General features: G+C 36.3%; 1 protein-coding gene across 5 annotated transcripts in view; it reads right to left on the bottom strand.

Annotated features, from left to right (window-relative positions):
- Positions 1–3: 3 nt before the first annotated feature.
- LOC148779106 (uncharacterized) overlaps positions 4–13,944 on the bottom strand; it is a 49,547-nt gene continuing 35,606 nt past the window's right edge. The window contains exons 4-6 of one of the 5 annotated variants that reach the window (XM_088854936.1): positions 11,802–11,879; positions 11,342–11,486; positions 4–350 (exon numbers count right to left, since the gene is read on the bottom strand). In XM_088854936.1, the coding sequence (XP_088711062.1) occupies positions 309–350; positions 11,342–11,486; positions 11,802–11,879 (265 nt within the window). In that variant the 3' untranslated portion in view covers positions 4–308. Of the gene's footprint in view, positions 495–9,594; positions 11,111–11,341; positions 11,487–11,801; positions 11,880–13,944 lie in introns of those variants that run through there. The other 4 variants (XM_088854935.1, XM_088854937.1, XM_088854933.1 and 1 more) reach the window with 4 other exon arrangements.

Consider the following 13,944-nt stretch of genomic DNA (forward strand, 5'->3'; position numbering starts at 1 on the left):
TAATCAAGCATGGTGTATAGAAAATAAAATTTTTCTTATTCTTACATCGACAAGACCACTCACAATGTCCATTTACAAACAAAGAACTCTTGAAATCAATGAATAAATAAATAAAAAAAGATACAGTTCTCACTTGCTACCACTATTGAATACAATTTCTTAAATCAAAACATTGACTCATTGCTTTATGGGAATAAAAGAGCCCAACAAAAAATAAAATTTGAAAAAGTAAAATTGTCGACGATTACCTCAATTGGGCTTAGTACACCCCATGCTGCTCGGGATCAATGATCAGTCTCTTGCTTCTCTTACTTGTGGCAACACCCTCTTAATAGCATATGGATCTCGATCTAGAATTAACTACCAAAGGCCTCAATGTCTTAGCGTTGCTCAAGCCCCTTGGATTGATCTTTAGAGAAATAAAAGATAAAAATCAAAGAGAGAGAGAGAGAGAGGGAGAGATCTACTAGCTAGGGGATTCTCCCCTTTGCTACCTGCAAACAATCGATCCAAGAAAGGGTTATGCTCCTTTTCAAACCCAAGAGAGATCAGCTATGTTGGGGCATGCCCCTTAAAAAACTTAGAGAGAGAGAGATGATGCTCTAGGTTGGGGTGTACCCCTTTTAGATAGATCTTGGACAGATTGATAATTCTTAGAGAGAGAAAATAAAAGAGGTGTAGAGATTTATGCAGTGAGAGAACCTCTATTTATATATTTTATATGCTTTTGAGTTTGTCATAATTAGTAGGATCAAATCTTGACCGTCGATCTAAGAAGACTTGTAGGGTGAGAGATGTGAGTCATCCATACTTTTGATCCACTATCAAGATTCAAATGAAGGTGTTAAAATATTATCTTCTCTTTTCTAAACATATTCCCGTGAAATCTTTAAATAAGGAAAATAAGTCTCTTACTTTCTATTTTAGTATATATCAATTTCTTATTTATTGAATCAAGCAATCTTCATAAACAAAACTTATTAAATATTTCAAATATTTGATTTCATTATGTTGACTTCATCTAAAATTAGAAAGCCAACTTACATGAGACAACTATTACCTTATTTGGTGATCAAGTAATCCCTATGTGTGGGGTGTGCCTCTCATGTACCCCAACCCAATTAGCACATGTGTAAATGGGTCCCAATATTTTATGGAGGGTCCCACATAAATTTAGAAAATATAAAATTTGTATTTTAAAATTTTAAATCTCATAGTTTATTTAAAGGGATTATATACAATGAGACCATTTACCTTTGGAATAAAGAGACCACAATTACCTACAGACAACCGATGTGAAATCTGATAGCTTGGATGTCACAAAGTTCAAGAAAAACTCTTTTGAACTTTGAGTTGGTCAATGAAATAATGCAGCCACCCAAATTCACATTCAGTGGTCAGATTTATTGCGCCCATCTTGTACCAAAGGTAAATGGTCTCATTATATACTTTCCCTTATTAAAAACATTGGAAAATGATTTTTTTTAATTTATAAACTCAAATGACAAAAATAAAATATCAAAAAATTCACAAAAATTCAAATAAACATTTCAAAAATCATATAATATAAATTAATTAATTTTAATGGGAATCAAATCCGATCTAAGAATTTATCAATGCACATGAGCACTCCACTTTCAACTGCGGACCATGATTAACCTACTTTTCTCAATCTGACCCAGCAGTTTTCATGATCCACAGTCCACTGCAAAGGCTCATGATTGGACCACCAAAGTTAGCTAATAGACTAGGGGACGCAATCCCAGTCTATGGATTTCAAGTTCTTCCCTAGAGATAAAACCATGGTTCCTCAAACCATGATACAATTACGACTCAATGGTGCATAAGGGTAATCTCTCGTACTTGTACATGCTTCACCCTCAATGATAAATCTCAATACGTCTATCTATGTACATGTCGTGTGATAATATAACGATAAGGTTTTAGCCTTATCTCTAAAGCTATTCATCATACAAAGGTCACACAGTCTCTCGGCTCTCATCTAGGCAGACTCCAACCTCATCAAGGGCTAACCAAGCAAATCTTTCTCAGTGATATCTCTATACCCAGATACTTTGGTTTGTCCAAACTCAGCTGGTTTAAAACATCGAGCCTAGTCTGAGTATTGACAAATAGCATTTACATAGTATGGTCCACATGAAGACCACACTCCCACTAAGTTTATGTTTCACTATATAAAACACTTTTACAAGCTCTTATAAGGTCTTTAATGACCACATAAACCCAACAATCATTCCCCTAGAATGTATATTATTTTGAAATACTACACGGTATTTTTCAAAACTAAAAATGTTAATATCTTATACGAGTTTGAGATGGTCATTGGAGGTTTGTAATCTTTTGAAATTGATTGTTTCTTTTGTAATTGAGATTTGTTGACTGGTATATTTCTTCTCGATATTGTTGGTTAGCACGATGAAAAAGTTTTATCTAAAGCCGTAACTCCAAACTTTGCCAAAAAAATGTTGTTTCCGCGTTGGATTGGAACTAAAAGTTATTTCTGCCCCTGATTTTTCAAACTCTTGAAGTTCCAAAAAGGTATAGATTTTGAACATGTGAAAAAGGATTGACCCAAATAATATGTTACAATACATAATTTTAAGGCTTAATTTTTTTTTTTCAGATCTATAATTGCCAAGGTCTAAATGTTTGATTAGACGGTTTTTCTTTGTACCAAAATTTTTCTTTTTGATATGGTTTTGCGATGATCCTTTACTTTACTAGTGTGAATGCTTGGCCATTAATTACTTTTTAACCACAGTGAATCCGCTTGACATGGAAACGAGCCAAAGTAAAAACAAGAAAGGAAATTTTACAAATAAATTCCCTTGTAAGATGCATATTTTGTTTTGAGAAAATATTTTTGTAGACTCTATTTTTAATTTTCATTTATCTAATAAAGATTTCAAAATGTATTTCGAAACATAGAGATCTGATCTTTTAGGAAAAAGTTTATATAAGGATGCAACTTTATAATGTAGAGCTTCGGATGCACTTCAAAAATCCATCGGAAAATGTAGTTTTAATGTTGAAAAATTGTTTGATTGATCATCTCCACATCGAGATGTATGACTATGAAAAATAAAAAGATTTTCAATCTAAAAAATAGTGCATTTTATATCATATTATCTACACCGTCCACTTTTAAGATTTTCATTTGTTTATAGATCTACTTGATTTTAACTATTTTTAAAATTTAAAATTTTATAATTAAATATAAAAATAAATTTTGAGATAATCCTAAAAACATTTTACATCAAAATTATATACCATGATAAAATTAGAAAGTGCACCTTACCTCTACAAATACGGATGTATCCGTATGCCACCTGCACCCCTATCTTTTAACCACTTAGATACGGATGGATCCGTATGCCAACTGCACCCTATCTTTTAACCACTTAGATGAACTTTACCCACTTTCCTCCTATCTTTTATAGCTCAAATTTTATTTTAAAAAAAAAAAAGCTTCTTTTTTTTTTTTTCTTCTAAATCCATTCTCTCTCTTCACTTCGCATGTTTCTCCCTACCCCGTGAATCTCCCCAACTGCTCCTTGTAAGTCCATTTCGCGTGTTTCTCTCTCCCCTGTGAATCTCCCCAACTCTTCCTTTTAAGTCTTAATGCCCTTCCCTACACTATCAACCTCATCAAGAAGCTCTTGAGTCGCCTTTAAATATTTTTAACCCATCGGAACCCCCTGTAAATTTGATGAAACAGAGTCCACAGTCCCCTGTTTCATTCTATGAGATAATCCACGGCCATTCGAATGCCATTCGATGGTTGTTGGGAAAAAAGACTCAGAGTGAACCCCTTGTTATGTTTGATCAGACGCCATGGGTGCTATTCAAATACCCATCTGAGAAATCGTGATTTCCTGAACAGGTTGGAAATGAGAGATTGAGGCTGAACTGTTCATATTTACAATTTGGGGAGGATTAATATAGGCCTTAGATTGATCAGTTGCTTGGAGAAGGGTGGGTTCATTGCCCTATTTCCTCCATTGATTGTCTTGGTGATGGCCTGAAATTCGATAGGCAAGCAAATTCGGGTTTATGACAGGCGGGTTTACAACGAGTACCTGGCGTTGTGAGCCTGAGGTTGTTGGTTTGAGTTTTAAGAGAGATTGGTACCAATTGTTAAGGGATTTCTATTAACATGATTTACAAGCACCATGTTTCCTGGATTTGCAGAGGGCGTCACCTCTGCATAACCCACATATACAGGGTTCATGCTATAGAAGGTTTAGGGATTATACTATAATGGGCTTTAACTTTGTCTCAATTTGTAACATCCGGCCATTGGAGATTGATTTTTTTTACAATGGCTAACTGTAAATACGTTCCAATAATTATGAAGGATACTTATATTATTGCTGTAGAAGATAATGGACATACAATTGTTACGCAGGTTTTCAGCTGGTTGTCTCTTCTCCTTCTTCTCTTTCTGATTCTCTTTATAGCCTCTACTTCTCCCATGACACTCTCTCTCTTCTTTAAATAGAGGGTGATGTAGAAAAATAAAAATTAAAATAAAAATAAAAAGAATGGTTGAGATAATATACCCTATCTTAAAGTCTATAAGAGAATCTACACGATATCAAAATTTATTAACTCATTAACTTTTTTACAATGAACTTTTTTTATCTCCCTCCAAATATACTAAAAAAAATTAAGAAATAAAATAAACAACAGACTTTTCTATTTTATCTCCCCCCTATTTTCTCTTTTTAAACCTAGCTACCTTTTATCCAAACCTTCTCCTTTAATAGATAGCCACGTTTTACCCATAATCTACCGTCTTCAATAGATAGCCACGTTTTACCCATAATCTACCGTCTTCAATAGATAGCCACGTTTTACCCATAATCTACCGTCTTCAATAAATAGCCACGTTGCCAAAAATAAACCCTCTAAATTTAACATTATTCTATTTATGCTCTTAAACTAACCTGATTTAACCTTATTCTAACTACATTTTTAAACTACTCGGGGAAAGTTTTCTATATTTCCCCTACAACAAAGTTCTACCTTTCCCTTACCATCCAACAATCTATTTTTTATCAAGACAGCCACTTACCATTTGATCTTAGATCCAACGTCTCAAAGTATTTTATTTTTAATTTTTTTAATGCAATTTTTTTTAATATGAAATTTGGTATATATTATCTTCTCTTTGGGACGCACCTATAAAAAATAGTAACAATAATTTTTCGATAAAAACTAATGACTAAAACACCTCTTGAATCTTTTAGGGGTATTTTGGTTAGTTTATTTATTAAAAATATTTTTTTATATTTTTTTATTAGTGTTAGTTTAAGAGAGGAATGGACATCTAAAATTTGGTGTCAAAATAGTTTATAGCAAAAAATTAAAAATAAAATAGTGTAGAGACATGATATTGTGATTGGGACAATCTTAGCCGTCCATTAAAAAATGAACGGTTGAATAAAAAAGATGATAGAACTTCTATGTTGTAGTGGAACGTAGAAAGCTTTCCCAACTAACTGATCAACATCAATTCACTCACAACTCATGCCCACCTATCCCTGCACAACTCTTGCCCACCTATCCCTGTGCACCTCATGTTCTTGAGTTAAAAAATAAACACAAAAATCTTAATAATAATAGATATATATATACTTTCTCTACAGGGTGCCATAATGCTTTTACGAATACTAAAACTTAGGTTTATTGATGATTAGGTCATGCTAGTCAGCCTTTTTTTTTTTTTTTTTTGGCTAACCGTGATACAACTTCATTGCTTGAATAAACCCTCTCTTCCCAATCGTCTGCTTCATCAGAGACTGCAATCATAGAGGAGAACTCATAAAAAGGCAACCCCAACTTTTAACGTTGCCAACTATATGAAATAGCGAGACAGCTGTGCAAAACCTAATGCAAGAGAGAGGGATTTTCGTTCGAACTGCCGGCCGGAACAAGTTGAACCACACTAGCCTCTACGCTGGTTTGATAACCAATCTAGTTTTAAGAACACTATAGCCGTTATTCAAGGGATCTCCAGTAAAGTGGATGCTCACTCTAGAAAATAACTAGTCTTAGTGACGAGATTAACATGTTCTTCTTTATAATAGCCATTCAAGGCTCCGTGAAATATATTATTGGTGTAATACATTACTGCATAATGCATTACTTGTAAATGGATTGTTACTGTTTAGGTAATATTTAGATGCAACTTAAGAAATATATTGCTACTGTTTCGTTATGTTTGGAATAAATATGGTAAATGCATTACAAACATTTTACCAGCACTCCCTATAAATTATCATTTCTTTTTTTTTTGGTCATAAAATTCCATTCAAATACAGAATTAAAATCATTATCACATCATTCCAAAAAGATTTTCAAATAATATCATAACCATTCCAAAAAGATTTTCTAATAATAACTTGCACCATTCTAAAATTATAATAACATCATTTCCTACCTATTTTGTATGCCTTTGCTTGACTGTGGTTTCAATATGATAAGTCATTGGAATAATACGATTGAAATAATATGATTTTACTGTGATAAACTTTATTTTTATTTATTTTTTATAGAAGTCTTTCAAATGTCCCTCCATATAATTTCAAATAAACAATAAATTTATGATATCAAATTCAAACTCTTTATAGTACAAGTTAGAAATAGGAAAAAATTTGATTAGGAAACTAGAAGGTTTGGTAATTGTAAAAAATTTTAAAATATCAGAGGAGACTCGAGAGGTATCTTATTTCAATTGAGCTTTTACTAATTTCTTATGAAAATTATGTTGTGTAATTTCTCATTGATTACCAATTATTATTTTTATTATTCTTGTTTTTATTACATAGGTGTCCAAAAAATACACATGAAATGATAGATTATTTACTATTAATTTTTGAAATTATGGTGTAAATACAACTCACACCTCCTAAGTTCGGCCATAAGTCATCATATTTTTTCTTATTACCTCTAACTATGTTCTTTTGGGCCTACACTTTGCCTCTTTTGAACCTTCCACTTGAACTAACTCGCACTTCCTAACGGGTGTTGTACTGGATTTGCGCTACACAAGGCCAGTCTGCTTAAGTCTAATCTTTCTCTCATCTTATCGCCTATTGGTGCCACACCTAAAGTTTTTTTTGATGTATCCATTACGAATTACCTGGCTGTTTGCTCAAAATATGCATCAACTTTTGCAATGATACAAACACATATGACCAAAATAGATTTTTTTTTATTATTATTATGTTTGTTATTTGGATTCTTGGGATTAGAGTTCTTGGGCACCAGTAGACACCCTGTTTATTTTAAATCCAAAACAACATTCTATCAAAGAACCTCTGTTTAATTGACTTCATTGTTAGAATGGAGAGAGAGAGAGAGTAATTAAAAGAAAAGACGAATGGAATTGTGGTAGATAATACATTATATACATTATCCTTATACCTTACTCAGCAAAAAGGCACCTCCTTAGTCTCCTTTTCTTTCTCCCTTTTATTCACTCCTACTTTGTCACTCAAATTGTCCTCACATGAAGCTTCCTTAGGCACCAATATAGATTCTCAAGAGTATGGCTCTTATGGAGACAGTTGCTCAATGGTAAGGCTCTTAATGGAGACAGTTGCTCAATGGTATGGTTCTTAATGGAGACAGTTGCTCAATGAGAGCAGGTGTTGTCGTAGTGAACGGATAAAGGCAGTTTATTGAGACCACATAAACCCGGATGAAGTGGGCTGTGTGCTTGACTTTTAGAATTAGGATATGTGTCCTCGGGAAAGTGTGCTCCTTGCCTACTTCCCACGTCTTAGCTGCTATTCCTTATTTCATGGGGGCTGTGGTCTTCCAACTCAACATTTCATCCAAGTACCTCCTCTAACAATGGATACTGGCAAGAGCTGACTTGATGAAGCGTTAAGTCGCTGACGTGATGTTGCCTTTAGGTAGCATCAAATCATTGACTTGATATCTCATTTAGGTCAGTGTCACAGTACATGGACGAGAGTTTTCCATGTACACTCATAAGCTGTTTCCGTTAGGCCTTGTAGAGTGTGCCATGGATGCAATCATGATAGTCACAAGATAGAACAGTTCATAAAATATTAGTGATCTATGAAAGACATGAGCCATATTGGGCATATGCTATTTTAGAGATAGGCTATATGTCAGAACCATGAGTCATGTTAGACACTAACCACTTAAGGCATCGGCATAATGCGAACATTTTCTCATGGGCAATTGTGGCTACTCCAAGCCATAGTTGTTGGGATCTTCCAACCCAAGTCGTGATCCTGCTCCGGAATATTGCTCCGGTGCTCTGGGAAAGGAATCTTAATGGGATCTCAATTTTTAAATTTTGGAATCTCGATCCCCATTATTAGGGAACCCAATCTCCAAAGTGATTATTTGTTTTATTTATAGCCAACTAGCATTGCAATTATGCTTTTAATATCTATGCATTGCTTACTGGCTATAAATAAAGAAATTCTATTTTAAGCTCAGGAGCAAGATCCCCTATAAAGTTGAGATTGAGATCCCAAAAGGCAGTATGGAGATCCCCAAAAGGTGGGATTGAGAGCCCAAAACTTTAGGGATCTCAATTCGTAACATATGCATTGTACGGGCAAGTTCCGATAACATTGGGAACATGCACATCGTATTTGCACATGTAGCATTTGCAATGCCATAATATGATGACTTTTTGTTACAGAAACTCATCTCTCATGACATATCTATAACATGTATATGAAACACAATTGGGCACCATCTTATTTCGTAGACAAATTGCAATTTGGGCCTATTTGAAAATTTCTCCCAACAATTTGGCCTCAAAGAATGTATGATTTGCGAATTTGAATTGATTACCAATTGCAATTAAACCCCAAATTGAATTTTTTGCAAAACCAACTTTTGTTTTGCAACAAAATTCAACTTGGTTCTTTCTCTCTCTCTCCCTCACTTTGTCACTCTCCACCCACCACCACCATCACCTTTGCTAGCACCACACTACCAACCCATCATCATATGCTCTCCGCCCACCACCAACATCACCGTTGCCACCACCACACTACCACCCCATCATCATACCTCCACTACCACTGCCTACCTGCCACCACCATAACCACAACACCACCATCACTCCACCACCATCCATCTGCCGCCACCACCAACACCACTGTCACTCCACTACCACCACTCCAATGCTTACCCGGGGACACCGCCACCACCACTACTACACACCCCAACACAACCACCACCACCATTGCATCTCCACCATCATCACTGCCACACTATACAGCTGCCATCACACCATCACTATCACCACCACCACTATCAAACCACATAAAAACTATTTGTCATTCCAATTTTAAAATTAAAGGATAAAAGAGGTCCCAAGCTGGTCATTCCAGTCCCAAGCACAGATAAAGGAAAGTGGTTGTGTTAGGTAAGGCAGCCAACATAAAACTTTGCTACACCTTTTCATAATAGCTGACTCTAAATAGTTGGAATAAGGCTTGGATGATGATGATGATGATGACGATGATTGAGCAAACAGATAATTGACCAAATTGACATTTGGTCAGTTACAAATTGAAAAATTCCATTTGACAAAATTTAATAATGAAGCAGTCCCTTACAAATAATGTTTAGAGGAGTACAAAAACCACCTAAACACTAGCAACTATAGATCAAACTACCCAGTTGAATACCACAAATAGCATGATTTAAGAATTGTTGAAGTGGCCCTTGCATTTACAACTACCACATTACACATCACATCAATCCAAGGCCTTTAATTAGATTTTGAAAGCACTTGTGCCATGGTACCTCAGAGAAAAATTCCAAGCTTTATTCTTAGTCAACTACAGGTTTAAATAATCTATCCAACATTATAATGGTGATCGCAGGAGATCTAGATTATCGGTATTTTCACCCATATTTTTGGATGACAAATTAAAATAACAATGAGCAGATCATTGGGTGGATCATTGAAAAGGCACTGGCCAAGTCTGCCTCCTTCCTAAATACATGACGACCATCATCATCATCATCATCGTCAAAGTCTTTTTCCAACCAATTGGGGTCGAGGCTACACGAATCCTGATACACCATTCTACTCTATTAAGTGTCATACCCTCTGTGGGGCTATAAATCCCAATATTTTTTCTCATTACTTCTAACCATATCCTTTTAGGCCTATCCCTTGCCCTTTTTGAGCCTTCCACTTTAACTAACTTGAACTTCCTAATAGGTGTTGTACTGGATCTGCACCACACATGACCAAACAACCTAAGTCTACTATATCTCATCTTATCGATTATTGGTGCCACACCTAAATTTTCTCAATGTATATATTTCGAATTCAATACCTTCTTGTCTTCCCACTCATCCATCTCAACATCTTCATCCCTACTACACTCATTCTATGGGTATATTGTTTTTGACCGCCCAACATTCCGCTCCATTGAGCAAAGCTGGTCTCACAATTGTCCTATAGAACTTACATAGTTTTCTTTTAAATGTTTACTTTGTATTGAAGAACGAAAAAAGTACAAAATTGCAACCCAAGAGATCAGGAGCTATATACAACAAAAAATAAGGCTCCCCTAAAGGGACGGTGTATAAAGACCAGACGGGTAGAGAGAAGAGGGGTGATCCACTCGCAGCACGGAAGGACCAATGCTACAAAAAATCGCTTAGTCCCCTAAATTTGTAGCTCCTTGTTTAGCGAAGGAGTCTGCCTGAGAGTTGCATTCACACCAAACATGTCGCCATGACACAATGAGACCCAAACATAGGCATGAGATTTCTTCAAAATTGAGCGCTAGGGACCAAGGGTACGCAGCAGTGCCAAAGGCCCAGCAATTACATTCTTTGAGTCACCTTCGATTACAAAGGTTGAAGACCAATTGCGATCGAAGAGTTTGAGGCCTTTTAGGAGGGCCTGGGCCTCATCCGAGTGGAAGGCAAAGTCACCAATAGGTTTAGAGAAGGAGGCAAGGATAGTGCCTTCATGGTTCCTGAACAGACCGCCTATTCTAGCTGGACCAGGGTTGCCTAGGGAGCAACCGTCAAAGTTAAGCTTGATGGAATCACGATCAGGTGCCTTCATGGTTACCGGAATTTACATATTCCATTGGAAATACAATTAATCATAAAAATCTGACATATTATTTAATTTCTTAGGATAAACAAGCAGTCATAATATGGCAATCTGCCATGAGATCATAATAGGTAACTAATGATTAATGAGGGGGAATGAACGATTATCTTCTATGCTTGCAGATGACTGATATGAAAAATGGAATCTAATGTGAAAGAAATGATAAGCTCATACCCATATCAACCAGCGTAGAGACTGGGCACCTTTGGCTAGAACACTGCTATCCAGTTCTTCCCATGATTCCTCCTCTACAACCTCCAAACTTGGCTTTAAAAACTTCAAGCATCTCCATGCTGTAAAATCACTTCTGTGACTGCCTCTGCAATTCTCACAGTAAGGTTTACTAAGTTAATTGAATGAGCTACAACCTACCATTAGAAATTAAGAAAATGAAAGAAAGTGAAACAATCAGCACCACCAAGATGTCTGTGAATGTGTTTGCAGATAAATATGTGATATTTCAATCTCAGAAACTGGATTCAAGAATGTCATTTGTCAAGGCCCATAACAGCCTTCCATACTTGACAGTTACCAACAGTTTCATATCGGACCTTAAAGGATTTTGCTACTCATGAATTGAAACCTGGAGCAACGATAATAGTAACATAACAAAGAATTTTTGAAGAGTACATACCCACAACGCAATATCTCCAATCTATGGCACTGGAACAGAAGGTGTGAAACAGCATCTGCAGTTATTTTGTCACAATGACTGCACAAATGAAAAAGAAAAAACTAAAGTAACAACAACCCAAGTCAAAGGTGACTCTGGAACTCTGCCCTAATAAACTGAAAGCTGTAATCCAATTGTAATAAATTTGGCATTAGAAAATCAAAGAATAATAATAGTTCATGGTAATTTCCAAAAGCAAAATCAACATACAACCATTTAACAAATACATGAGATATTGTTCCCAGACCAGTCTTCTTTTGCACCATTTTGTTTACAACTCCAGCCTCACTTCTAGGAGGGACTGGAAATGATTAACATGTTATATTGAGATGGCAAATGCATAACTAAAGGTCATCAAGATTTAGGATGGGTGCCAAAGAGAAGGTTTTTGGCACCCATCTATGGGAAATTGGACTGTTGTGGCTTCCTTTAACAATATATGCACCAAGAAATCTAGGAATCACAGAGAAGATGTTAGATTGGTTTACCAGAAGGAGACAGATTCCCCCTTGGAACATGGGATAAGATTTTGCAGCCATTAATCTTTCGCAGGCAAACATAATCTGCAACCTAGCATAAAATACTTTTTGAGTTTGTAGGAGGAATGAGCTGGTTGGCTTGTCTTTTGGGTCTTGCGGCCTTTTAAGGCCTTACCACTTGTATTATTACCCCATGTTGGTTGGAAACTGTGGCAAGTCCCAACGCAGCAGAAACACAAAAAGATTAAAAAAAAAATGAGAATCAGATAAAATTACATACCTTTGGAAGTCCAATCGCCCTTTTGTGGACCTCCTCTTACTTTTTGCTCGTGTGGCTACTCCTTTTTAAGGGTCGAGAGTTTGATGCTCGCAACCTCCGGTCAACCTCCTTGATTACAATAACCAACAGGGTTACCTCACAAAGCAAGTCACGGCCCTCAATGGAGATGGCCCGAGAGTTCTTGCAAAATTGTATGGTTAAATTTCTTTTTTCCTATAGAGAAAAGTGGGAAAAAGATGGTTTGATGGGTCGGCAGAAAGAGGGACCTAGAGACGGGTGTACCACTTTGGCTGGTAAGTGATCTCTATAAAAAAGAATCTCCTCTCTTTCTAAACTCTCTAACATAGAGACGCCCCCTTTCAAGATTCCCTACTCTGGATAGTTATCTTTTCAACCTAGAAATCCATCCAAATCCAAGGTCTAGATTCATATTTTCAATTCAAACAAGATTCTCTCAAAATATGCTATCCAGAAAATAACTATCCTAATCTTATAGGATTCCTTTTTCAGAGGAAGATGCCGCACATAAAATTAGAATTAGGTGGGCAAAGTGGAGATATGTAACCGGAGTTTTATGTGATCACCGCATAGTTCTATAGAACAGTTGTGATACCAGCTTTGCTTTATGGGACAAAATGTTTGGCGGTCAAGAAACAACATATCCATAGGATGAATGTAGCTGAGATGAGGATGTTGAGATGGATAATTGGCAAGACAGGAAGGGATAGAATTCAAGATAAATACATTAGGGAGAACCTAAATGGCCTGGCTAGTGTGGCACTGACCAAGTACAATACCTGTTAAGAGGTGTGAGCTAGCTCATGTGGAAGGACTAAAAAGGGCAAGAGGTAGTCCGCAAATAACGTGGTTGGAAGTAATCCAAAAAGATATGGGGATTTATGGCCTCACTGAGTGTATGGCCTTTAATAGAGCAGACTCCCAGACATGATTCGTGCAGCTGACCCCAATTAATTAGGAAAAGGCTATGATGATGACGATTAGGGAGAACTTACGTGTGGCTCCAACAGGCGATAAGATGAAAGAGAGAGTAGACTTTGTGGGCTAGCCATGTACAGCATAGACCCAGCACAACACCTGTTAGGAGGTGCAAGTCGGTTCAAGTGGAAGGCTAAAACACGACAAGGGGTAGGTCTAAAAGGGCATGGTTGGAAGTAGTGAGAAAAGATATGGGGACTTATGGCCTCATTAAGGGTATGATCCTTGATAGAACAGAATAGCAAACCAAGATTCGTATAGCCAATCTCAAATAGTCGGGAAAAGGTTCTGATGATAATTTATGGACCATAAATCTTTTTCTCTCTCACTTGGTGCACTCATTCTTTTC

Source organism: Amborella trichopoda, chromosome 13, assembly GCF_054954075.1.
Source record: "Amborella trichopoda isolate Santa Cruz 75 chromosome 13, AtrichopodaSantaCruz75HAP2 v2.0, whole genome shotgun sequence".
Lineage (NCBI taxonomy): Eukaryota > Viridiplantae > Streptophyta > Magnoliopsida > Amborellales > Amborellaceae > Amborella > Amborella trichopoda.